General features: G+C 39.1%; 1 protein-coding gene and 1 long non-coding RNA gene across 4 annotated transcripts in view; one reads left to right on the top strand and one right to left on the bottom strand.

Moving 5' to 3' along the window:
- Positions 1-1657: 1657 nt before the first annotated feature.
- Positions 1658-27518, bottom strand: part of LOC121947313 (TOX high mobility group box family member 2-like) — a 96160-nt gene continuing 70299 nt past the window's right edge. For both annotated transcript variants that reach the window (XM_042492299.2, XM_042492302.2), the window contains 5 exons: positions 11356-11586; positions 8392-8472; positions 5794-6192; positions 4972-5111; positions 1658-3394 (listed from right to left, as the gene is read on the bottom strand). In XM_042492299.2, the coding sequence (XP_042348233.1) occupies positions 3352-3394; positions 4972-5111; positions 5794-6192; positions 8392-8472; positions 11356-11586 (894 nt within the window). In that variant the 3' untranslated portion in view covers positions 1658-3351. The remainder of the gene's footprint in view (positions 3395-4971; positions 5112-5793; positions 6193-8391; positions 8473-11355; positions 11587-27518) is intronic.
- Positions 14410-26796, top strand: LOC148188743 (uncharacterized). 2 transcript variants are annotated; one of them, XR_015777530.1, is made up of 3 exons: positions 14410-14571; positions 15940-16137; positions 25129-26796. It is a non-coding gene; the product is annotated as an uncharacterized LOC148188743 (long non-coding RNA). The 2 variants fall into 2 exon arrangements; XR_015777529.1 differs by lacking the exon at positions 25129-26796 and adding an exon at positions 18490-18757.

Here is a 27518-nt window from a genome sequence, read left to right as displayed (position 1 = left end):
TGCATGGAGTTTCAATTATATATAACTGAGGTGAGATCGATTCAGTTTCACACCTAAACACATCATCAATCTTTATACATAATTTAATTGTGAGCCTTCAAAATCTATTTTTCATAAATAAAGGAAAACTCTAAAAGGAAAACTGCTAGTGGGGTGATAAAATCCTCTTGTCCCGTGAGTATTCTGACTTATGACTACATATCGATATATCTATATCTATACCACAAAAACTAAAAAAAAAAATCTTTATAAAAGTTGCAGGAGTCAGTCTTAGACTTAATGTTTTCTTTGCACACTTGAGCAGCCTTTAAATGAGAATAAACACAGTTGGGATCAAGAAACACTTGAATTTTCTCCTTATACATCTATCATATTGCAAAATTACAAATATTTACAGTGTAGATGTTATAGGTTTAATTGTTTTCGATATTGGAACCAGACTCACCACCTGCACTAGATGTCACCAGCAGATGGCAATAGAGGAACATCAATAAGACATGGTGAAATACCAGAGGGTCCATGCCTCCTTACTACTGTCATACAGCTATAATCAGCCATAACAGTAATTCAGTGTAAAACATCTGTATTTAAAGGATTATACAGTGTGAAATCTTCCACTTTTCCCTCTTTTGTTGGCATTTAAATGATAATATTGCTCCTAACTGTTCACAAATGTAATTTCTTATGTGTATTTAATGGTTTAGAACATTGTACTTTTGTTGAGAGCAATGCCATCTTTTTTGTACACACTCAGTTAAACATGTTCACATGTGGAAGCTGCCCAGAAAAACCGTAGTTGAGGGGTAAGGCTTTTAGGCAAGAGCTTTTAGGGATTGTTAAAGAAATCTGAGGCACTCAAGAGGGTCATTATTTACAAAGCTTTTAATATCTCATGGCTACTTAGCGCTAAGAGCATGCTCATGAGGTGAGGGCCTTTATATGTCCTTTATTGTCAATAAAACACATCAGTATTACAGGTCATCAACAGTCTCGGTGAAGCCATGGAGCTGTAGTGAACTGATTGTTTTCAGGTTAGTTTGACCTGAAAAACAATCAGTTTTATGAATCAGCTCTAGGGGGCACTGCATCATCGCCATCACCAACAAGGAGAGAGAGAGAGAGAGAGAGAGAGAGAGAGAGAGAGAGAGGAGGGGGAGTGATGATAGATTCCATTTCTATTCTACCTTTAATCCAACTGTGAAATTCATAAGTAAAAGGCAGTCCTATTTTTCTTCTCAGGTACTTCTCTGAAAGACCGTGTACTGCTGCATCAATTCTAGGTTTCATCATCACACCTTTACCAGAAATCACGACCAGCGGGCAGAAAAATGTTGCTTGATATATTATATTGATCATGTCTGCTTTTATGAAAAGAAAAAGAAAAAAGTGTAGAAAGGGTTAAAGTTCATTAAAAGCCATACTGTGGAGCCTAAGCTCCACACCTAATGAGCCACGTGACGGCAGTCGCATTAACTTTCCTACGACATCAAAGATAATTCTCCTCATTAACCTCAGACACAAGCAGGCGAATGCAAAGTTCTGTTTATAGGCAGCTGCAGCTATCAGGTGCTACTCATAACATTACTAATGACTGTGTAGAGACTTAGCAATGTAAAAAAAAACCAAAAAATGATAAAATAGAATAGAGACATGCACATCAGTTTCTCCACTTTAAACATTTTATTACAGACAAAAGAAAACAAAAGAAGTATTTGTGACACAAAATGAATCTAATGCTGGTACACTGGTATTGCACCAACAACAATTTCTGAAAAAATATTTATTATTCTAATTATCATGTTGTTTGATCAATAATAATGATAATAATAATAATAATAATAATAATAATAATAATAATAATAATAATAATAATAATAATAATAATAATAATGCACCCTGATGAAAATAAGCCAAAATGTTACTTCATATCATTCATAAATAGATGTGAAACCTGCAACCAAATTAAATAGAATGACCATATTGTAAAACATATGATATTCAACAAAACAAAATGGGTTTTCTCATCACTGGCTTTACAAATTAAAGAAATACATTTGGCAGGTTTATACACAAACTTAAAATATCTACCCCCATGAATGTTCCTCCGAAACGCAAATCCTGCTACAGTGAAAAAACAAAATATCTTCAGATTCTTTTTTCTTCACAAAAAATGATAAAGATGAGTTCAACACAATTCTAAAACACCTAATAAAACTAGTCAAAAACTTTAAAACCCACTGTTATGTTTTTTTTTATTTAGTAACATTTCACATTTAGCAACTTTTTTTTTTTATTCACCTGTACAAGTGGTGTCAGGACTACGGGTAGGTGGGCAGGGTTACAGGTGGAGGCGGCCCTTATTGACCAATAAGAGGAGGAGCTAAAAGGAGAGGTATCAACCTTTGACCTCTACAGTTCTGTAACGTCCTGAGGCCATGTGAAGAGAGCGACACTCTCTATCAGAGCTCCGCCAGTTGAGGAGGAAATGGAGCGTTTTTACAGTCTATGCATTTCTCTCTTGTTTGGAGAGAAACAAGACCAGTGAACACAGTTTCAACACAACTTTTAGTGTGTGTATTCCCTCACTGAATCCGCCTGCACGAAAATCACATAACCAAACGAAAAGAATGTTTAAAAAAAAGAAAGCAAGGGACTGCAGCTAAATACACACATAAGAGGGATCCATTTTGGTGATATTTACAATCACTCTGTGAGAAAAAAAAGGAAAGGAGGGAGTCCTTTACTAGGGGCGAGGATGATTTACAAATGTCTTAAGTGTGACTATCTTCATTATAATTTGCTTTTACTCAGTTGGGGTGTTTCAGTCTGTCCTGAAGTACATCCACCCCTGCTGAGGTGACTATATTCTAGTTTCCTGCATTCGCTTTTCTACCCAAGACCCCTACGCTTTGAGTATGCTTAGAGCATTTCACCTCCCCAATGAGGGCAGTCCATGGCAAACACAGAGTAATGGAGTGGAGAGGGGAGAGAGAGCATCTTTAAAAAATTCAAAACAAAATGAGAAGACTTTTTTTTTTGGTCTTCATTTCCAGTATGTTGGCATGAGCTTAAATCTCACTGCCCCCGCAAAAGAAGAAAAAGGAAAAAAAAAAAAAAAAAAGGGAAAAGTTCAGTGATAGGGAAAAAAAAAGCAAGAGAAGTGCCTCGGGCTTCTGGCCGATCTAAGTGCTTGGCAAATAGGTGAAGTTACTGTAGCAGTCTTTGGGATTTTCGAAATCCGTCACAAAAAATAGAAAAGAAAAACCAAATGGTGTAGAAGCAGATACATCGATGACGTTGTTGTTATGGTGGAAAGCTCCCTGGAGTCTGACATTTGGAGGTCTTTCAACTTCAAGTGAGGTAGAGAGGCTTGTCCCGAGCTCCCATGCCACTGCTGTGGAAAAGGAAACTGCATTAATGTATGTCTGGATACGTGCGAATACAACCTTAACCCTAACCCAAACCTAACCTGAAGACATGTATTTCTGTTTATCATACATCTCACAAGGAAATCCCAGTGAAATGATGAAATCTATTTCAAGGAAGACCTGGCTAAGAAAGCTGCTCCGAAACATTAAAGCTGTCGACAAACAACAGACATCAATCAGTATAAAGAAAAAGACAAAACTCAGAATTTGCAGATCGCTTGGTACTCGAAATGTCAAAATAAAAAGTCTGTTCTCCAGTTATCTTCACTGACACACTGGAAATAATTCAGTACGCTCCAAAACTCAAAACTACTATGATCTGACACTGAGGGAAAAGGTTTAAGCAAAGACTCAATCGACTTCAAAGAGCATCAAACATGATTTGACCCAGGCGTGATCCCATTTGACATACAGATGAATCAGCTCTAAATACAGGAGATACTGACTTCCAGCTCTCCTGCGTCTCGGAATAGCAACACCGAGTTTCAGGTGTGAGACAAAACAACATTCCCCTTGTACCTGCTTGAATAGCTTGATTCAATAAGGCAATGTTTGCTGAGCGAAACACAGGGAAACTTAATTGGATGTCACACTTTTTCCAAGCTCGGTAATAGCATTGTTCTACTGCTGCATTACTCATTTCAATTTCAAGGAGATGCTTTGCTTTAACAGAGAAATCGCAGTTTATGATTAATACTGTCTGAGTCTCCAAGTGTGAAAGTGAAGTGGTTTAGAGCAACTCATTTGGAAAATGAGTAACTGTCAGACAACTACTTAATATTCTCAACAATCAAATGTCCTGGATTTACAGACGCCAGGTCATTTTTATTCTTTTCATGGAAATGGAAGTCCATTTCCACCAGTGTGATGAAAAAACTAAAACGATCATGTGAGCCATAAGTAAAGAGAAACTATCTCAATATAATTAGTTAGAATCTCAAAATATTGAGAAATTTTCTCAAGTTTAGTTAGTATATCAAAATAATGATATTGTATATCAGAGTTATAATAAAATAACAAACTTTCTAAAACAATGACTAAATTATCTCAAAATACTGAGCTGGTACCTCAAAATAATTAGAAACTTTATCATGATAATGAGTTAGTATCTCAAAATAGTGACTATTTTAAAAAAAGAAAATCTTTCTCTAAAAATAATGACTCATTTATCTAAAAAATAATGAGGTAGTATCTCAAAATATTGACTTCCTGTTTTAAAATATTGTAAAACTTATAGTAAAAGTGTCTCGCTTAACTGAAAACAATGTTATAATATGTCAAAAATACTGAATGAGCATTTCAGAATAATGATGAACTTGCTCAAAATAATGACTGTGATTAAAGATATTAAGGCAATATTTATATCAGAGAGTTTCTAATTCATTTGAGATTATTATACTTTATATAGTATCTTTTTTATTTTATCACACTGGCAGAAATGGGCCTCCCTACATGACTAACTCAATTTGATTTCTTCTTGTTAACCATTACATTCATCACACAACATTCACTACAACCATAACACAACATGCTCTGCGCTCACCCGCAGTGGTTGGGTCCACAGTCCCTGTTGCAGTACTCGCTGTCCCAGTCAGGGTTCTGGCCGTGCACTGGGTTAGGGGCCCCTGGAGACTGTGAGCTCCCGACACTGTTCTGGTAATCAGCCTGAATGTGGGAGAATCCCTGTAGATCGGAGAAGAGGGAGAGGAGATAGGAAAAGAGGTTATATTGCTCTAGCTTTGAGATGACCAGCCATTAGAGTTTGCTGAGCCATGATACTGTATGAGGCCAAATGTTGTCAGTGGTCTTTATCAGCTGCTCCTGAGCTTAGTGAGTGGGAAACAGAAACAGCACTTTTTTCTTTCCACATTTACTCTTATAGCTTGGTTAAAATGGGTCTTGATATCACTCTTCTTACACCACTGTGACAACCCCCCTGCCAGACTGGAGACATTATGTTCTCAGAGGGAAAGTAGACAGTAGTTTTTTGCCATTAAATTAGTGAAAAAAGTAAAGTTTTAAAACATATTCTAGCAGACTGTGTTTTGTTGTTTTTAATATACATGCTAAATGTCTGATTGAGGCCTGTTATACAATATCATTAGACTGAGCTGAGAGTTTTTGTTTTTTTTTCCCCAGAAGCTGATTAAAATTATTGGATAACATTAAATTTGAATCATAGTCAGAAAATTATTACACCCCAAGGTTCTATTAAAAAAGCCCACAATGCTTTTAAGTGTAATAAATAAACATCAGTAATTAGCAAAAAAATAATTAGTGATTACGGGTGACAATATACATTCTGCATACATTCTATGATTATGTCATCATATTCATGTTTCATTTTAATGATGGCTAGACTAACCTGTTGGCTGAGAGGAGGGGAATGCAGAGGTGCCTGGAGCCCCATTTGGTGTGAGATGATTGGCTGTGACTGCTGCATGCGGATTGGCTGGTTGAGCAGGGAGCTCTGATGCAGGGAGAGTTGGGCGTGGGGGTGCAGAGGTGGGCTGATCTGGAAGGGAGCTGGGGGAGAGGCACTCATGCTGGGCGGCAGCATCTGGGATTGGCTGAGGGTCTGGGCCAGGGTGTGGCGGGGCGGCCCTGCGTAGCTCTGGAGGTCTGACAGGGGGAAGGAGCCCGGCGGGCCCAGGTAGGGTGAGGAGGGCTGTGGGGGCACGCTGTACAGAGGCTGCTTTGGGGGCAGCAGGTGGGAGGGCTGGCTGGTCTGCTGGGCACTTTTTGGTTCAGGGTCATTGTATGTCTGTGGAGGAATAAATCAGAATTTAAATGAGCTAACTAACTTTCAATTAATTACAAGAAAATCATCATCACATCAATCATTGTTAAACAAGCTGTGATCACATCTTTTTTTTTAATAGCAACATCCATTACACTTAAAACAAAACTGAAACCCTGGCCTGTATCTTAAAGGCAAATTCTATTACTTGTCAACTTTACTCTTAATATTTTACAGCAGCCAAGTTGAAAAATAATAATTTTGCTGTTTGTAAATGGCAGGGATTTCCAAGGGACTGCTCTTTGTCTTTACTGTTTATTGGACTCGCCAAAATGATGTCTATGTAAAAGGGATAAGATTATGGGAAGCAGTGGTGGATGTAGAGCCTGGAAACCATACTTGACTGAAAGTACAAATATCTATTAGAATACTAATTGAGTTAAAGTGTGATATTCTGTCAAGTGTCTGTTCATGTGGTTGTGTTCACTTCCTGTTTTTTTCGTATGTGTTTAGTGCAACTTTTCCTTTCTGAGTTATCCCCCCTTTTTTTGATTGCCTAGTGTTTTTAACGTGTGTCTTGTTTCAGTCACCTGTGTGTAATTAGTAATCAGCCCTTGTGCATTTAAAGCCCAGTGTTTCCTCCATTCAGTTGCCAGGTTGTCATTGTCTTTGGGATTTTGAGGAGATCTCTGTGTAAAAAGGGCTTCAGCTACACAGACATGGGAGTGGTTTTGATCTTATCTTAATCTCAGCAAGAAAGTAAGTTTGTTATGTTCAACATTTCCTTTCAGATTTTGACACATTTCCATTTGAGAGTTGAGTTAAATGTTATCATGATGAAAAGCCATAATTGAACAACATATGTAAATAACACCCAGATTGAGAACTAGCAGAGGAATTTCCCTTAAACATTTCCTGCCTTCTTCACCTCTGCTTGATTCTGTCAAAATTCTCATCAGCAAGTTCTCTACAGAGTGAAGCAGCTGACAGAGTGAACGCATGTTTCTTGTTTGCTTGGTGCAGCTGTCAACAGGACAGTTGACCCTCAAAGCCCTTAACAATAAAGTTTTTCAGAATATTGATGCTCACTTGATGAGACTGCAGATACTTAATTTTCAGTCTATCGTCGGCCTGACAGTTTTCTCTACTTTTTTTGCACCGCTTCTCTCCTCACACACACACACACACACACATGACAGATGGAGAAACAGGGTCAAATTGACTCAGTTATTTACAGGAAAACACCACCAAAATCACCCAAACTTGACCTTTCTTGTTTTGGACAGTATCACTCTGAGCAGGTGCAGCACCTACAAAATACCCCACCTCCACCTCCACCCCGCCCTCTGCAGGCGCCTATGATGAGCTGTCAGAATACTCATCTCCAGCCATCAGTGTTGATTAGAAGGTAATGGAGCCCATTTGTATGAATAGAGCTGGGGCTGGGGTAATGATCAATAGACACCTTGACAGATAGATGGGAAAAGCAGAGAGACACACACACACATTCACACTCACACACACATATATGCAGGAGCGAGGCCAGAGAAATGAGGCTGTTTGCCTGCAGAACAAATGGAATGACAAAAGGAATCTTCCCCACACTACATTGTGTGTTGTTAATACAAGACGGCACTAAACAATGCAATCCACAGCCCTCCTCCTCGCCTTTCTTTATTCCCAGTGCTACCATGCTAGTGCATACAAGACGCCATCATTCACTGGGCAAAAAGGATGTCATAGATCTGAATTAGCAGGAAGGTGTAAACAGCAGCAAAGTGATATGATTGCTTGCGTTGATTTGGATGTACTTCCTGTCCTATATGATGGGACGGAGGGTGATCTAAAGCATGACACAGGTGTCTGTCGGTGTAAATTTAGGGTTTGCATTTTCTATTGATACATATGAAAGTGATGTTATGTATCGCACATGAGGGAGCAATCATTTTCTATCCTCCATAGATATTTTGGCCATATGCTTGCGCTGACCCCTCCCCCAAATATATCACCATACCAACTACAATCCCCAACCCCCCGACATCTGCACCCTATGGAAATCAGGTATTGTTCCGAATACGGCTTGCTCTTTTGCATCACATGCCCCCACCTTCTCCACCACCACTACCACCTCATCCCAAGGAAGCCCCGCCTAGACCATTAACAGGGATTTTCCATCCAATCCATCATCAGTCTTAGCCAGGGCCTGTGTGTCATAAGCGTTACCTTGGAAACCAGACTGGCTCGGTACGCGGCCAAGGCTTTCAGGTACTCTTTCTTAGCCGCCTCGGTTTTCCTCTTGTACCCCTGCAAAGAGAGAGTGAGAGAGAGAGAGAAAATCAAAACGAGAGGCTTTGGGTGAGAGGAGAGGTTGACATGCTCATAAATGTGCACACACACACATGTCTGTCTCTCAACGCACATACTTTTTATCTAACACTTCCTTAAACACATCACACACACACACAAGCACACACACACGGCCTTAATGTTCCCCTTTCCATCAGAGCCAATGGTACAGAACACCTCTATTTCCTCATCACAGCACTAAAACTCCCTCATCTCAATGTGTCTCCATCTATCGTAGCAACACATCATTTCCATTCCAATCCACCTAGAGAAATGAACTGGAACTTCTCTCTCTCCTTTTAGCTCCACAATAACACTCCTATCAGCATACTGACATTAGTGATACACCACAATGGTTGTTGTCATTTGGCACATTAGGATGCGATTCCTGCCCGTGTATGAGTTTTGTTTGAAACTGCCTTCCGTATTGTTAGTGCGATACACAAACGTCTGTTGTCATACAACCAACTGCTGCTGCAGTGTTTGAATGAACTCGGTGTGTTTGCATAAAGAATGTGGGCTTATGAGCGCACATGGATGTGTGTTTTTGCAGGGTTTTTTTCCAGGTATTGTCTGTGTGGGATGTTGTGTTTGAAAATGGGGCTATCAGCTATAACAGCTATAGGCAAAATCATGTCTATTATGCAAAACAGAAAGGAGAGAGAAGTATGATTGTCAGTCGAAAGCATGTATGCATTGTATTTTTTATGTACGGCTGGATATTGACATGTTTTTGATACTCATGCTGATGTGAGCACTGACACTGATACCAAAATTTTATGAATACTTTACCCTTAGGGATTTTTTTTTGTTTGTTTTTCAACAAACCCCCATTTCATTTAGGCAAGGAAGCCAGACTTCTCAAATGTTAAATTTTGTCTAAAAAAAACAACAAAGTACAACAATTTTGCTTGAATAAAATAAAATAAGTAAAACTGCGAAATTTTGATTTAAATAATTGTATTGTAAGATTTAGGCTGATTTACTGCCATCCAGCAGTGAGGATTGCAGATTGCAACCAGCTGATAATTCTCCTGTTTAGAATTAAGAAAGAACATTTTTTTTTTTTACCAGGAACTTAACTATCCATAGAGGTCTCCTCCTAAAAAAACAAAAAAACAACCAACCAAACAAAAAAAAAAAAACAGAATAAAGCAGTTTCACATTTAAAAAAAATCTGTTTCTTTATCGCTGTTTGACTTGTCACAGGAGGGCTTCTGGCCCAGCATTTGCTGATGTGTGCTAACGCTTTTTCGTCTTTGTTATGTCTCTTCCTCTCCAAAACAAGGTGATTACACCAGTAAGAGCACTGAATAAATTCATGTTTTCATGTTTGAAAAAAATTGTGTTTTTAAACGCAGCTCATTGCAGAGCAGCTGCGAACTATGACGGCTGTCTGGACTACTGTAGAAAAATGGTGGATGTAGATAAATGTTTCGGTGTGCTTGATGTGCATGACACAGAACAGATGCTCCACACCTAGATGAAAAAAGTTTAGAAATCATGGTACTTTTAAATACATGGCGTCTAAAATAGAATACTAGAATACTGTCTTTACACGGTATCGTTTTTGAAAAGTAAACCTTCCACATCCCAAGAGACACACCCATCACACAAAACACCATGACCTCCTATAACTCCACCATCATTAACATTTCCTACCTATTACTGCTGAGCTGTAGATGACGTTAAATAGCTACAAAAACAATAGAGGATTCTTCCTGGATAGCCGAGATGCCCTTCAGCTAAATCCAAGGACGAGGCAAAAGTGAGGGGGGGGGAATCACTAATTCTGTATTCTAGGCAGGATCAAAATAGCAGGCGAGAGATATAAATAAAGAGAGTGGAAATGAGAACTTCACACATCCCTGCTTGTCAGAGGGCCAATGAAGATGCATGGTGTGGAGGCATCAGCTCTGGAGGCTGGAGGGACACAGGAAGTGTGGACCGTACCTGTGCCTGGAGCATTGTGGGAGTTTTGTTTTGGCAAAGAGGATGGTTTTCACTTTTTTCCACTATATTTTTGGAAAACCCTTTTTGATAGACACTACACTGCTGAGAAAAACTCAGGAGAGGCCTTAGCATTGTGAAATTTGGAAACAAGCAGAACACCATTGAGGCATTGTGTCTCTGTGTGTATTTATATCTGAATGTTTGTTTTTGAAGGTGTGCATGTGCATGTAGGTATGAGTGATCTAGATACTGGATAAAATACCTGGTCTAAACTGCTGAAATCTCCCTAGGTGCAATTATATTTGTTTCATATTGACCATTTCTTGCTTGTAAAATGTCCAACTTTGTTAGTCTCAGACTGTTTTACAGCTGCTGCTGCAGCACAACCCCCCCCACCCCATCCCCACCTCCACACACACACACACCCCACCCCCACCCTCACCCCTCCTCCCTTTGCTTGAATTAAATTTAGAAAGAAAATCATTTTTATGAGAGTCAGGGGAGTTGGGATAAACGGATGGATTATCTTTAGAAAGAGAAGAACTAGCTCATTAAGGTGAGCTGTATCTCACAGCAATGTTCTGGTAATTACACAGCACATAATGCCAGGGAAAGGCTGCTCGCCTGCTGCAGCACACATGCCATCTACTGGCTGGACCAGAATGTGTGCATGAGACTGTAGTATGTGTGAGAGAGTGCGTGTGGATGCATGTGCACATGCACTGGTTCCTTTAGATATCAAACACTTTCTGTGTAAAAATAGAACGTATTTGTGCAAAAATGTTTTACATGTGAGGTGATAGTAGTCTTTCCATTTAAAGAGACAGTTCACCTCCAAATTAGAACTATTTATTTTCACTTTTCAGGTACTCCAGACATGTTTCGTACCTGCTTCTGTTCCTCTCCTAGGCTGTCCCACATGGAGGCCACGATCTTGGAGACGTCCCCAAAGGTAGCATTGGGATTTTGGCCCTTGATGGCCGCCTGGGTGTCTCTGAAGAAGAGCGCGTAGGCCGACACAGGTTTCTGCGGCTCGTTTGGGTCCTTCTTCTTCTTCTTCTTTTGAGGTTTGGGTTTGGGCTTCATCATTTCCGCTGAGGCTCGCTTCTCACTGCTTATCTGGAGGCAGAAAGAGGGATGGAGAGGGAGGGAGAGAGAAAAGAGACAAAGACATTGCTGGTCATAAATCAGTTGATGAAAATAACTCTTTTGCTGCAGCTTCCACAGAACCTGAGGAGTATTTCAGTATGCAGTGTATTTATTGGGCATGAAGCACTTAGTAGATAAGGCACTCTAGATTTTTGCAAGGTTAAATATGTTTAAAACCTCAGCATTAACCACTGTGCACATGACGCTCATTGAAATAGCCAAACGGAGCATTAGATTAACAGAGAAAAAGCAGCAGAGTTCTGCGAAGAGCAGCCACAGCTTGTTCTGAGAAGAGAAAATAGATCAATTTACGGACATGGATGAATGAAGACTAACAGGATGTCAGTCAGACAGGTTAGCCTCTGGGGTGTTGGGGGGGGGGCAAACATGGGATAGCAGGCTAATTAAAATCTGACATTACTATTTTATCAGTGGTTAAATCGTTTTAGTCATGAACATTTTTTTGGATTTCCTTTCGATCTTTATTTTGTCTCTTTCATGTAGATCACAAAGTATTCAACTCCACTTTTGGAGGATGCTATAAAAAAAGGATTAAATCGATATTTTTTATAGGATGTACCCAGTTGGTTTGTCAACAATAACACACTGCAATCTCACTCCATTTTCAGGAGGCAAAAACGGCTCACATCTGTGTGATGTACTCGATCCAATACACATGAATACATTTTCATTTTCTGTGCAGGGCTTTGACGGGGAGTCAAATCCAGGTCACCTGATCCTGGTTGTGATTCTATATGGAAATTGCCTTCTTTGCTGAGGAGAGAACACATCAAGCATGGGAGAAAGAGGGAGAGGAAGGGAGTGGGGAGAGAGAGAGAGATAAGGAAAAAGAGAGAGAGAGAGAGGAGGTGCAGCTGAGGGAGGATGGCGAGGAAGAAGTGATGGCTTGATGTTGCCATTAGTATCAGTGGAACATCAGTTAACCTGATTTCGCAGTTGCTATAAAGGCAGGAAATAACAATCCAATTTCCACAAATATAATAGAAGATATAATGACATACTGAATATATAATGATTTACATTGGTGTTATGTCAAATGAAGGATATTTATGTGCGCTATTTACAGTCGAGGAGTTATGAAGAGTTACTCAAATGTTGCTTTGAGTGAAGGGAGCTTTTTTTTCTTTTTTTTTTTGGCAAAGGCAGCCCATCTCCAAGGCCAAGTTCCTATTTCATCAGGTTGCATTTTAGAAATTTTAAACAGCTTTGAACGTTCCCTTTCATAATCCACTGATCCTGGGTTTCAGTGTTAAAACTCAGCAGGGGGGAGAACAAACCATGAAAAAGATTTGTCCCTGCGTGAGTATCAAACAGCAACTTGAGGACATTTAAAGACGTTCACATCCATCTAATGCATACTTATCACGGGATTAAGCAACAGCCATGTTTTCGCCTTTAACTGTCAATTGGAAAACGGGAAATGACTGCCTTTGAAAATCGCATTGTTTCAGCAAAGCATTCGCAGCCAAACAACACACTGTATTCTACACAGCATGAAATTAAACTAATCAAAATTCAAGGTCCAGGAGCACATTTGGCAGCTAAAGAAAAACTTCAAAATGGCTTTTGTGGTGTGTGGAAATGAATGGATGTTCTCATTCAGGGTGATGCGAAAGTATTGCTTGTCTATTTCACAGCTTACAGGTAATATTCATTTTTTTTGTGCGAGTACGCCTGGTTTCATTAAAAAATAATCATCCCTCACTTTTAGGCAATGAGGCAGAAGACAGGCATTTGAAACGACATCTGTTCCACTCAAGCCTTTGAAGTGAAAATAGAATAAACTGAAGGTAGAGCTAATGGAATGACAAAATAGGGAAAAAAAGAAGGCTAAATAATCAGCAGGAAAATTCACATGTATTCATACAAAGGAAAGAGCGATGACACACAACAGCTCACAGCTACATGCAATCAGCCAGGAGAACAAGGGGCATATTATTTCATTTCTTTATCTATTTTCCTCTCCTATTGTTCAAGATTCATGTTTGTGAACTTATAGGATGCCAGATGACATATCAATGAAACTGACAAACTGAAAAGAATACAGATGGCTCAACATGCAGAAGAAGGGGAAAAAGCACCCTTAGATACTGTTAGATACATAATCAATCTGGAGTTTTTAATTTGCTCTCATTTTCTCTCAGCCCATCTTATCAACATATATCTGTCAGTGGTTGCCCTACATTTCCCAGAAGACCTTTGATAGAAAAAAAAGAGTGGGTGTGAACTTTATGGTGAAAGGCCAATTAAAAAATATCAAAGGAAAGCTTGTCTTTTTTTTTTTTGGGCGGGGGGGGGGTACTTTTTGGTGCTTTTATTGCCTTTATTGGATAGGACAGATGTAGCGTGAAAGGGGGAGAGAGAGAGGACGACATGCAGCAATGGGACAAGGATACCACCTCTCCACATAGGGCACCTGTTTTACCAACTGAGCCACCGGGCATCCTAAACTTGCCTTGATTTTACTTAACATTTTCTTAAGAGTTGACTGTCACACACAACTCTCAAATGTCCCCATTTTAAGAAGCAAAACAATGTATATCATAACATCATAAATATGATATATTTAACATATCTACAGTGAATATGAGCAAGGATTATAACCTTCATTGTAGGAGCCATTTTTGTTTATATGTTTTTGATCTATGACTTAGTTTACACAGATGGTTAGGTGAGAAGTAGATTTTTTTTCCACTTTTATTTTTGTAAGTGCTCTTATTTTGAAGCCTTGACTCACATATGGACTTGGGATAATTAGGACAGTGTCCCAGGTGTCATCAATTAGTAAGGTATTCAGCTCAAGAGGACACCAGCACACAGTTTTTCAACTGCTTTGTTTGTTTCAAGTTTTATGTTATATTTTTGGATTATCATCACTATTGTCTTCAGACTGGACCACGAAAATCAACCAACAACCATCAACATTCAAACATGGTAAATAATACAACTCAACACTCATCTGTTTATTGTTTCATGTGGAAAGCGAGTTGGAATCTCTGCTGGGCATCTATATGTGGGAACTAGAGGCCATAATATTGATCATACTAAAGAGATAAATCATCTTGTTTTCAGCTCCTTTATCAAGTTTTACTGCTTATACAAGTGCTCTTTTTTTTAAAGATCCAGTGTGTAGGATTTAGTGGTAGACATATAATAGGGCCAGCTGTGGCTCAGAGGTAGGGTGAGTTGTTCTCTAATCACAGGGTTGGGGGTTTAATCCCTGGCTCCTGAAGTATCCTTGGGCAATATACTGAACCCAAAATGCTCCTGATAACTGCCCCATAAGTGTGTGAGTGTGTATGTGACTGATTACTGAGTGGCAGGTGGCACCTTTTTCGGTAGCCTCTGCCACCAGTGTATGAATGGCTGAATGTGACTTGTAGAGTGAAAGCTCTTTTGAGTGGTCAAAAATTACTATAAAAGTGTTGTACAGGTCCATTTGCCATAATATTCCAAACACTTTGTCATCCCAAATCATCAAATATTGCAGCTTTGTCTGTGGACATTCACGTCTAAATATGACGCAGTAGGTACCCTACTGCATTATGATTTTTCAAAATACAATTTTTAAAGGAAATGCAATTTCTGCTTGTTGCAGGCACACAGGCTTTTTCAAAATAAATTTACGATGTAAGTAAAACACTTTTGTTTGACGTTAATTTCCTTGTGCAACAAAAGCATGTGGTTAGGTTTAGAGAACAACATCATGATTTGACAAACACTGGGCTCCACTGGTGAAAGTTGGGAGTTCATTGGACTCATCCACCCACCAAACGCCCATACTTGGCCCTTTTGGGACTCTCTAGCGCTTTATTTTATAACAGGACAAATTTCAGTTCTGCAGCCTCACCACTAGATGCCACTAAATCCTACACACCGGACCTTAAACTAGTTTTCAGGTCAACTTCTGTTTTACAGTGACCTTATTTTTAAGCTAAATTAGAGAACTCTTTTGTAACATTTTTTTAATACCCTATGGACAGATTTTTTGATTGCTGATAGCAGATTTCTGAAGATTAATATTTAGTTTCTTTGTATGAAATGATATTCTTTGTCATAGTGGCTCTGTGGAGTTTACATGACCAGAAAAATTGCATATCTGATACTGGCTATTATGTGGATAAAATTACTCAAATATTGGAACCAGTGGTTACTTTTTTCCCTCTTTTCTTCCATCAAAATTATATTCATCACAGTGATTTTACTTGCTGGCTTTACAAATTATTGCTGGTGGATAAACAAATACCCACCACATATCCACTATACAATATCAAGCTTGTTTTCATCATTTTTCTCATGCAGGTGCAGAACAGTAATGATTATGACAGCTGTTGTTGTCAGTTGAGGAAAAAAAGGAGAGAGTCACATCCCTTATTCATAACTGAACATCTTGTGGCTGCATTGCATTCTGGACTATTTTCTGATACTGTCAGAGGAAAGATTGGTATCTGGTCCTCTTCTCCAATGGATTTCTACCCGTGTGACTGTCGATGCAAAATGGTGAGTCTGTAAAGTAGCTCTTTGATTCTGATGTGTCGACAGCAGATCCTGAAGTTTACCATTCGTATTTTAGGCTGTTGGAGGTTTATCTCCTGTCCTGTGTAGCTGTAGTTGTGCTGGAGATATCATAATGTGACATGATGTAATTTTGTCACCTTTGGCCAGATATCCACAGGAAAAATCAACCATCTTTCCCCTTTTTCATTCATATGGCGCATGAAGCAAAAAAAAATGTTTTACTTACAAGTATAATATTATCCAGATCATCCACAAGCAAAGTAGCGTTTTCTTTATTCCAAACTGCTCAGTCTCTAGCTCGTGCACATGAACAAAGGGTCAAATAACTCTGGAATTTGGCTATTAGTGATTTTTAAAACTTTGAGGACATAATAATAAGGGCCATTTTTAAAAAATTCAGGCTGATTTATTTATTATTATCACATATTGAGTGCTACATCACATTATGTAAGCTACATAATTTAAGAAACGTACTTGATTTAAACCACACTAACTACTTTGATCTTATTTCTGTGACTGTTACACAATGTTAACCACATGTTTAAAACTGTGACTGTTAGTACATGCGTCAGTCTCTGGTGCGGTCCAACTGTCATAGCTTGTGGGCAAACCCAAACATTTTGGATAAAAAGCAGCAAAGAAGATAGATTAACAGGATAGCATATGCATTGCATTGATAAACTGCACACTGACAGTTTTTGCATCTGCCACTGTAGTTCTCCTACTCACTTTGCACAGGGGGACAAGTTTAAAATGGCTGCAATCTGCAACCTCACCACTAGATACCACTAAATCTGACACACTGACTGGGGTTTTAGCAAAAAACAAACAAACCTAAAATGTTAGATGTCCAAACACAAGCAGCCAAAAACCCTGCCTTAATAATCTTTTTTTTTTTCAAAAATAAGCATCATTTTAATTTAAACAAGCAACTTTCTAATTAAAGATAAACTAAATGACATCTTGAACCTGAGCAAATAGCTTTTGGCACATGACAGTTTTGAACTTAGTGCACCTTATACATTTTGGTCTGTGTAAAAAAATCATTGATGGTCAATGTGAGGTATAAAAGGTACAAAATAGGGCTGCCTGCCTTAACGCGTTAATCGCATTAAGGTCCGTACACAGTGCGTTTATTTTTTTAAATCGCGTTAATCGCTGGCGGACAGTCCTGCCTTTAAGAGGCCATACCGGACTGATTTTTAAACTAGAGTGATCATACTGATATCATATGAAACTAGAAGACCCAATGAATCCAGCTGTAACAACTACAACATGCTAACCTTAACGCTCCAAATTTAGGCTATATTTTGGCATTGTAAAAATGACATGGACATTTCACAGATGTCCCTTGACCTCTGACCTCAAGATATCTGAATGAAAATGGGTTCTATGGATACCCATTAGTCTCCCCTCTACAGACATGCCACTGCACGTCCAATGCAGTTTTTGCTGTAATTTGATTCCTTATCAAGACAGTCTGGTAAGAATTGCTTTACCTTGTCAATATTCAAATGTAAAAAAAATAATGGAATTGAAAATGTGATTAAAAATGTGATTAATCTCAATTAACTATTGAAATTCTGTGATTAATAGCAATTTCAAAAGTGAATCATTTGACAGCCTTAGAACAAAATATAATTTTCTCTTTAGTTAATGGATGCTGCTCTTCTCTGCACAATATGGCAGAAGAGATTGAGACTGATGCTGAAAAACAAATTAACTTCAGCAACAATTTAAAAACCACAAAGTAGAAACTGCCAAAAACAGCACGCAGCTGTTGCTAGGTAAGACCACCATGTCCTGTACACAGCAGTGGAGTCTAAATATATTTTGTACACAGGTTTATAGTTTACTAGCAAAACTCTGAACTATAGTGTCAGCCTCAGCCTGCTCATCCCATCAGCATTTCTGTTGTCTGAGGGGTGGTGGATGTGGGGAGACAGATAGGGAGGAGGGGGGGTAGCTGTAATTCTGAATGGGCAGCACTGCACTGGCAAGACAAGATTAGAATTGACAGCCTGATAACTGCGTCACTATCAAAACAGCAGAGAGAGAGGGGGAGATAGAGAGGGAGGGAGAATGAGGAAGTGAGAGAGAGTGCGAGAGGAGTGGAGAGAGTGAGATGCAAAGGAAGAGAGAGAGAGAGAGAGAGAGTTGATGTAGAGAGAGCCGATAAAAGGAGGGGAGGTGGAGTGATGTAGAGAGAAGAGAGTTGATAACAAAAAGGACGGGCGCAGATGCAGAGACTGACACAGTTTAAGAGACATGAAAATTAGACAATAAAATAAGGTAATAGTATGAGAGAGTATTAAAGTGTTTGTCCAATTGCAGCCTCCTGAATATATGCATCATCATCATCATCGTCATGTACACTGAACAGCAGAGTGGAGAGTGCTGCATGGCGAATCGATTTCAAAAGGCCATAAAAACAAAAAGGAACTACTCAGAGGTGATGCACAGATACTCTTCTCTTTACAGTGATGGTCATTATGCCAAAAGCATGATGCAGAGCACAACACCAAATCAAATCAGAATACCATTCACTTCTAAAGTCTATAACACTTCTGTAAATTTCGAGCCAAACAACTGTAAAATGGAAATAAACACACAACGCTGGCTTTCAGTGTGTTTGTGGGACAGAGTTAGTTGACGGTGCAAGCATCAACAGAGAATACACGATAAATCCATTTTTACATGCTAGTTTTTGCAGGGAAATGTTGTCTGAGTGTGCACTGGCCTGAAGAATGAAGTACAAGCACCACTCAGCCGCTGACTGTGATACAGAAGAGGCTCTTTAAAACAGCAGTTCAAGAACATCAATCAGAGATTGGTAGTGAAATAATCTTTGATCAATGACCGACTGGAAAAAAGCCAGCAAAAGTGGTTTTAACTAGGGGACTTTTTCAATAATGAGATCACATTTAACATCGCTTTTCTCAGTACTGAACTGGCTAAATGTGATCTGAAGAATGAACTTGTAGTATGTTTTTCAAGAGGCATGATAAGAGCTTATGACTTGCAGTACATATTGAACTGGAACTGGAACCATGTACGGTATTCAGCTTGGCCCCATGGGGGAAACCCTTTCTGGTTCCTTGTAGAACCTTGAAGTTCTACCTAGGAACTCTTTCAAAGGATTCTGCCTTTCCACCTTCTGAAGGTGCTAACAAGAACCCACCTGAGGGGCTCTACCCAGAACCTTTTTATATTCCAATGGGTTTCATCTAGAACCCACCAGGTGAACTCTAAAAATAGTATTAGATAATACTTAGATCTCTAACTAATCATGTTAGTTTAACAGGTTAGCTTGGGGAGTTGGGAACCATATTCAGCCTCATGTGGCTCCTAAAGGGCTAGAGAGAACCCACAGCACTTACATTTTTGGTTTTGAAATCATTACTGCTACAGCCTTTACTACTTCAATGGTGCAGTGTTGGCAAAAAATCTCACTTTAAATAATCCTTGAGGAACTCTGTCTTCCGAAAAGAGTTCTTAGGGTGAAAGGGGTTACTAATGACACCCTTAGTTTTACAAAGAACCCTTGAAGCACACTTTATTCTACAAAGGGGATCTGCAGAAGGAAATATTTCTGGAGAGAACCTCAGCTCTTCAGGAAAAACCCTTATTTCTTAGAGTGTATACTGTATGCATCGCATTTTAGTTGAGAATCTAAACTGTGTTCATGCTCTATAGTTGTCTCAAAAGTTCCCAATACAGAGAAAAGAAGCATCCACCGTATGAACACTACTTTCTGCAAACAATGCCACAATGCAAAGATGTGAAAATTACAGTGGTCCAACAATACAGCTGTCAGCAGTGACGCAAGATAATGATTCATAACATAATCTCATGTTACAGTTTACTGTTGAGTAAACAGCTATTATATTGGGAGTGGGCAACAAGTGACCGACTGATTTCCAACAAAGTTTATGTTTCTTTTACTAAGTAGTACCCCCTGCAGTCACAAGTGGCAGTAACAGAATTTCAGAAATTGAATTTCCATCATTTTCTATGATTCTCTTGAGTAAGTTGCTTTAAAACATTCGGCAGTCAGACTCAGAGAGAGTTAAATGTAGTCTTTCTTTATCTCATAAACCATCTCAGGCACCGGCTTGCAGGCAGCAAACAAAACAACAACAGACAAGTTAATTTTGGCCAACCATCAAGTTACTCATAGAATTAAAGTTAATTAGTGACAGTATTAAAGGGAGCAGCACTGCAACATTAGAAGACTGATGTGGACAAAATAATGCAGTAAAAAAAGGATCTTACTTGACTGACTTCATGTTACCTTTTCCATTAAAAAAACATCAGTAAATTTTGACATATTTGCTGAAAGTGTCACTACATCCTGACAGTAATACATGACAAAGTTTATCTGTAAAAAAAATCATATTCCTCTGGCTCCTCCCAGTGCTCCTTATGGCATTTGCAAGAATCTACGGGGCCTGAATAAAAACAACCAATCAGAGCCAGGATGAATCTCTAATACAACTGTTAATCACTGCTCATGCACACTCTGCACAGCCCCCTCACCTGCACATACTCTCACTTAATTCAAGATGAATATCTACAGCTTGCAGTTTCAGGAGGCGCTTTGCAAACAATGGCTGAAAAACAACCAGCAATGAAAAAAGTGCCCATCCCTCCTTAGACAACATTAGTATACACAGCAGAGACAATGTAACAGAAGACAGACAGCAAAAGACTTGCTTATTCTTTCACAGAAAAAGGCCGTCTGTTTTCCTCATGCACAGTGGATTCTTGCAAATGGCATTAGTTCTTGGAGGAACCAGAGCAACAAGATTTTTTCAAAGATTATCAGTCTCATGTACTTCTGTCAGGATATAGTGAAAGTTTTAGCAAATATGCAACAATGTCAGAAAAATACATAAAATGGACACAACCTCTTACAAAGCATTATGTGGTGGTCGCAAAATGTGTCAAAATTACGTGCTGACATCACAAAACCAATTGTAAGACACAGTCACGGTTTTTTTCTGAAACGGTAGTAGTTTAGATACGTTTAGGTAACAAAATAAATGGTTGATGAAAGACGACTTTTCTCCGATAGAGAAGCACTTATCAGCATCACAAAAAGTTGTGTGGGCTTTGGCCTGAATGCAGCAGACTGGGAGAGGATCCCTACCAATGGCATATGCCAAGTGGCCAGTCAGACCAGAATGGGAAAACAAAACCCAAAGAGTCAGACGAAGAGAGGTAGGAGAGCTGGCATCAGGGTGAGGCTGACCTGACTTGGACCAAGAGCTGTTCCTCTACCAAGAATTCTTCTGGCCATGTTTGTTTAATCAGGCCATACCTAATTTGTATGTCTGACAAGACCTAAACACAGAACACAGTTCATACCCACCACCACTTAATGCCTTACAAATTTGCATCCATTTGACACATAGACCAGGGTAAAATAAGACAAATCATTTTTTGTTTTTGTTTTTTGTTTTTTTTTTAGAAATAAAGGTTACCTCTTGTAGCTTTAAATGATGAATCTAAGTCCAATATTCAATCTTTTTTTGCTGAGAGTGAATTTTACATTTGCAAAAAGTGTGTATTTGATACAGTGGAATAAATCTCTTTAACAGTACAAGCACGGACCTCTCTGCGGCAGCATACTGGAGAGAAGCACAGCTTAGTGCAGCTGTTACAGACTCTAAGCCTTTGTGGGTTTATAAATAGATAAATGGCCATGGTTAGAGAAGCAGCAGTGAGAATAATGTAATTTCAAGATGCCATATATAATTTTCTGCAGTTTTCCCCACCAGCTATAACTCGCAGCCTTAAAGGAAAAGCGGGTTCCCGAACGTTGTGTAGTGCAACAAAAATGCGAGAGCACAAAGTTATTGTGTCCCATGTCTTTCATGAGTGGCTACAAAGTTAGCAGGTTTAAAAAATGTGAAAGCATGTTTGTCAACTGAATCATCCATCCACTTGTTAGCTGCAGCTTGTGCACGCAGTGAAGAAATGTATGATAAATGATGAATACAATCCAAAGTTTTTCCATCATCATGTATTTGAAGAGAATTACAACATGATGCAAGTCTTTTTGACTTGACTATATGATCTGATGATTTTGGAGCAGAAAAGAATAAATGCCAGAAGTGGGTTTTGAGTTAGAGTAAGAGCAAGTCTTTGTTAACTTTCCATAATTAGGGTAGGGGATCATGTAGGCTTACATTTCGTTTTTTATTACATGCGTTTCGTTGTTATTTAGATATCGCTTTCACCTCACATTTCAAAGTGCCCCTGTGTGTAACGCTGTCAAGATTGCGGCCTTACAAAATGTTGGCAGGCACAATGAGAATGTAAACAAAGCTGTTTGAGATCTGAATGATTCAACTTTCTCTAAACTAAGACTGCCTGTAGACGTCATGGATGGGATCCAAAATTCAAGATGCTTGTTAAAATTGTTTGAATATTACACAATGAGTGATAGTCAACTTTAAGTACAAGTTCTTGTAAATTCTTCATATTTTACACTACCTGTCAATTATTTTACAATCACTCCTGTTTTAGTCTTGTCTTTTTATATTCTCATCTAGTTCACCATAAAGGCTTCATAGTTTAAAATATGTTTTAAAATATATACCGTGCCCGAGTCATCTGGAAGCGATTGCGGCTCCATGTCAGACTGCCCATCTGTAAGCAATGAGCAGGACTGCATGTCAAAGCCGCCGCACAGATCTCTGAGTAGAACCAGGCACTTGCTCCAGAGAGCAGCACTCATCAAATAAAAATACAGCCCGGCCCAAACAACAATGAACCGGAAGTGCAGATTCATGATCGCAATCTGAAAGACATGAAAGGACATCAGTGGGAATCGCACAAACCTGATCCATAAAGAGCCCATTATGGAATTTGTATCCAGTTCTGGTACTATGCCATTACAAATATACTAGCTCTTTATGATGTGGAGTATTTCATTAGTGTTTTCAGACACGCAGGCTTGCACTACAGAGCTAGCAATGTGGATTTGATTTCAACCAATATTCCCACTGCAAATATTTTAATTCAACCTCGAGCCCAAAGCCATTGCTGAACTAAGCTGCATGATTTATCTGACTCTGGAAAATGACTGACAGCTCAGAGGAGCTCCTCCCTACAAGCTCTGCCTAACAGCACTGGACCTACTTAATCAGCCTAAATTGCAAAGTCGAGGCCCTTGTATTTGGTAATGTGGTGAAAACAGTGGCAAGTGAGAGCTAATTAGATTAACGGTAGTTTAACGAGCTGTTGGAGGGGCCCCCGCAGATTGGATTTTAATAAATAGTGGCAAAAGCATCTGCTATGCACTTCCTGGCTCTGCTGGCATCCTAATTGGCCCCAGTGGGTTGCTGTAGCTCAGCACTACACAGTGCAATTTAAGAGGAGAAAAAGGCAAAATGCTTAGCTTCAGTCCAGGTAACTGAGAAACGAAATGTTAAAAAGTCTTTATAATTGTATAGCTATGCAGGCAAGGCTTTCTTAACATTAATACAACACTGATACAATTTCTAAGACTTATCACCAAAATGTCCAAAGTGCTGGAGGAGAGAATATCTCAAATAAAACAGAATTGGACATCTTTTTCTATTGTTTGTTTTCAAGATGAAATGTTCCCATGATGAGGTCTTTGTAGAGGCAACAGCACAGAAAGGAAAAAAACAATTAATCAAACATGAATGAGCGATCATAGCAGGGTTATTTCCATAGCAACAGCCCGAGGGGACAACTTGAACCCTTTAATGTGAGCTGGTGATGTCTCTTTGTAAACATCTGCGCAGCGGGGGGAGAAAGCCAATGAGAAAGCCTGGCAACAGAGGCATCACAGGGCAGCAACCTCTTGGTAGCAATCGAAGTTTCCATTATCTAGTGTTGAAAGGACCTAAAAGTGCTCTGAAATATTGTATTCGGGAACATTTAGAGTTGATAAGCGTCTTTGTGCTGCTGCTGTTAAGTGTCCAAAAGCATTGAGGTAGTTTACAGTGAAGCTCGCTGCTGCTAAAAAAAAAAAAAAAACAATATGCAAATGATCAGGAGTGAGTGATGTTTCAAAAAAGAAGTTAATTTTTACAGACACAATGTTTTTGCAGCTTGAAGAATCATTGAAGAACTGACATCAAAGCCGTTTATACAAACGCGATCTCTTATTCCTCTTACATCAGGCAACAAATCACAGTCATAATCTCTCTCATACTCATGCCTTATGCAACCTGCAACCAGTAGGCTCTTTTAGCCTCCAGCTGTGACCAACAGAAAGCACTATGCAAGTGCACAAACAGTACAAACAGCTATTATCAAGGGTCGCTCGTTGGTGGCCATAAAGGCTCGAGATTAATTGTTATTTCACAAGTCTCTGATGGGGAGGGGTAGATGCTGTCAAAGCAATCTGTTTCCTTTTTTCAGTGATGAAAATAGATGATTAAAACTCCTCAAATCTATGACAAGGGTTTTGGAGTTACAAGAGTAATGCATGAACTGAGAGGGAGAAAAAAAGAAAGCTCAGAAAGTAACCTGATTGCAGTCTAAAAATGGCTAGAGGGGCATGCAGCATATACAGTAAGTATACAGTAGCAGAATAGTAATTCAGCACACCACAATGGTCTCAGCATGTAAAACGGAACAGCCTAGAGTCAACAATCCCCTGTTCTAACTTTCAATCAGTCCTCAGTGAAATGCACAGGGAAAAAAAGAATCACAAATTCCAGAAAAAACAAGTCTTTAAACGCTTAAAAAAAAATGAACAAGTGCTAGAATAACCCATCAGTGACTGTGGCAGTATGTGAGGCCTGGCAGCACCACTGCTGGCAGGAGCAGGTATCCGTAACCTTCTTACAAACACTCTTGTCCCAAACCTCAGCGGTTCTTTGGTCGAGAGTAATGGCTTCTTTGCACTGGGCCGCGCCATGCTATTGTAGAATCACAGAGCGGTTAATTGAAACAAATGACTCTAATAATGGGACATTATCCCCACAGGCTGGCTTTGTGGTGGGCCTAATTAGCGTTGCGGTGGTGGCGAAGAGGACGAGTCACCACGCTGATCCCTCAAAGGAAGCAGCCGAGGCCCCCTTTTAAGTGGGCAGGACAGGATTCTCCTGCTTGCAGAATGTGAGGGTGCCGGGCTTTTTCAGAACCAGCGTGGTAAATGTAAACATGTTTAGTCAGCTCCCTGTCCCTCCGAGGGTAAGAACAGCTCTGTTAGTCGTTGAGCTGTGGCTGCTTTTTTTTTATTTCTGCTGTTTGACTGAGCTGGTTTAAAAGACTTGAGGACAGGACAAGTTTACTTCATCAGATCATCAATCATCAATCAGATCTGATTAGAGCTGCAACTTAGGAACACTTTCTTTATTGATGAAACTGTGGATTTTTTTTTCTATTAATCAGTGAATACAACAAAATGTCAGAAAGTAGTGATATATGCGCATCACAGATTCTCAAAGTCACAGTTTTAAAATGTATGTTTGGTCCAACCAACCAATTTGGTCAATAGACCAAAATAATTCATTCATCATTTATTCCTCTGGTGCCACCACGAGATTTCGCATGGTTTGCACCACACAAAATGCAATGACAACATCACAAGTGTACAAATTGATGACACATGAGACAGAAGCCTTAGCTTTCCGTTGCAAAAATGAATAAATGTTCTATCTATTATGGTTTTAGTTTAGCTATACATGTACTGGTTTATACAAACAATGATCACCCGCGGCCATCCATTTTTAATGGGTTAAATCTCTACCCTGTGTAACTGAAGATCATACAAAACAGAGTAAAAGCAGCATTCTCATATTTTTTGTCCAGCTAATATTTTGCATTTTTCCTTGATAAATGTTTTAGAGTTTCAAAATTGTTGTCAATTAATATTCAGTTGACTGACTAATTGATTAATCAACTAATAGTCCTGATTATTGCCAGCTCCTCACCTCGTTGTCCTTTTGCGTGTCATCACGTTCTCCTTTGGAGCACCAATGGCCCGTAACTAATGTGACAACATGAGATATTGTTTTCCAGATGTATTTTGATCACCACTGAAATCTGTTTTTGCCATTCCTAATTGTTTACCCTTGTACAAGATGATCCCAGAAAGTCAGCTGTAACGCAATGTTCAAATCTCTGTGACCAAGCTGTTTTAAATATTCATTAGTCGTAACAGTCGCCTAAGGTTATTTGAATTAGTGCCATGAATATTCATGAACTGCAATGAATGTGCATTTGTTTTTAATGCTCAATCTGTTAATACTCCTCTTCATTATTTCACTCCAGAGCCCGCATAATAAGCTGCACAAAACAAAGCTTTACTTTTTTAAAGCACATTTCTCTTTGGAAGCCTATTTGTTTCGGTTTAAATGAAACGGGAGTGCCCTACCAATTATCTCGCTGTCATTTCTCCTGACAACTACAAGACACATTGTTCACCCCTGTTGTGGAGTGTAGAACTGAAGGGCATCTGTCTTTTGTGAAATGAAAAGCCACAACAGAAAACATTTCTACTGTTACAAAAAGTGATTTATCTGGGAACGTCACCGAGATGTCATATCTATCCCAGTGAAAGGCAGCAGAGCAAGCGGGTCATATGAGATATGTCTAAAACCTACACTGGAAAAAAAAGATTGCTGTTTCAATTTAAAAAAACACAAGTAATCCAGCCGCACTGAGCATGTGAAGTCAAGTCAAACTGCACTTTTTCAGTGACATTTTCTCTTTTAGATAAAAGTTTATTTTAAGTCAGCTCTTCTCATTAGATAGTAGGCCACTTAGTGTGTGTACTGTAAACACTTTATTTATATTCACCCCTTTGCTTTCAGTGCATTTTCATTTCCATATATTTTATTAACATATTTATCTCAAAATCACTCGTCTAAGATGTTTCACAGCGCAGCTTTGTGTACAGTGTTGATAGGCGTACTCTGACCTCTTTAATGGCTTGATTGGGCCTCTATCTAACTATCCCTGTGCTGTCAATAAACACAGCTGTCAATATAGGTTTTATGTCGCTGCATTAAAATAGTTACGGCCCTTCCCCTGCTGTCTATGTCCTAAATGCCAAGTGATGCAAAATAAATTTACTTTCACAGATTAAATGAAGTCAAGCTCACATAACCTTGTAGCAATCAGTGACTCTAACAAAGACTGATCCTGCAAATAAAGGCACACACACATAAACAGGACAAACACACTGTACTGTGCACTATTGCATACACATATACATGTGTGTCATACTTTCCATTAGGGGCTGGGTTGAGTTCAATTTTACAAAATTATGAATATTTTCTCCATTATCACTCTAGTATGACTGAAAGGTGTTGCTCACAGCAAATTATTACTTAACTGCAGCTTTTAAGCCCCTTTTAGCTAATTGTTTT

Source organism: Plectropomus leopardus, chromosome 9, assembly GCF_026936395.1.
Source record: "Plectropomus leopardus strain MGB_pleo_1.0 chromosome 9, ASM2693639v1, whole genome shotgun sequence".
NCBI classification, from domain to species: Eukaryota; Metazoa; Chordata; class Actinopteri; order Perciformes; family Serranidae; genus Plectropomus; species Plectropomus leopardus.
The sequence above is the reverse complement of the archived record's forward strand: the minus strand, read 5'-3'. Positions and strand labels throughout refer to the sequence as shown.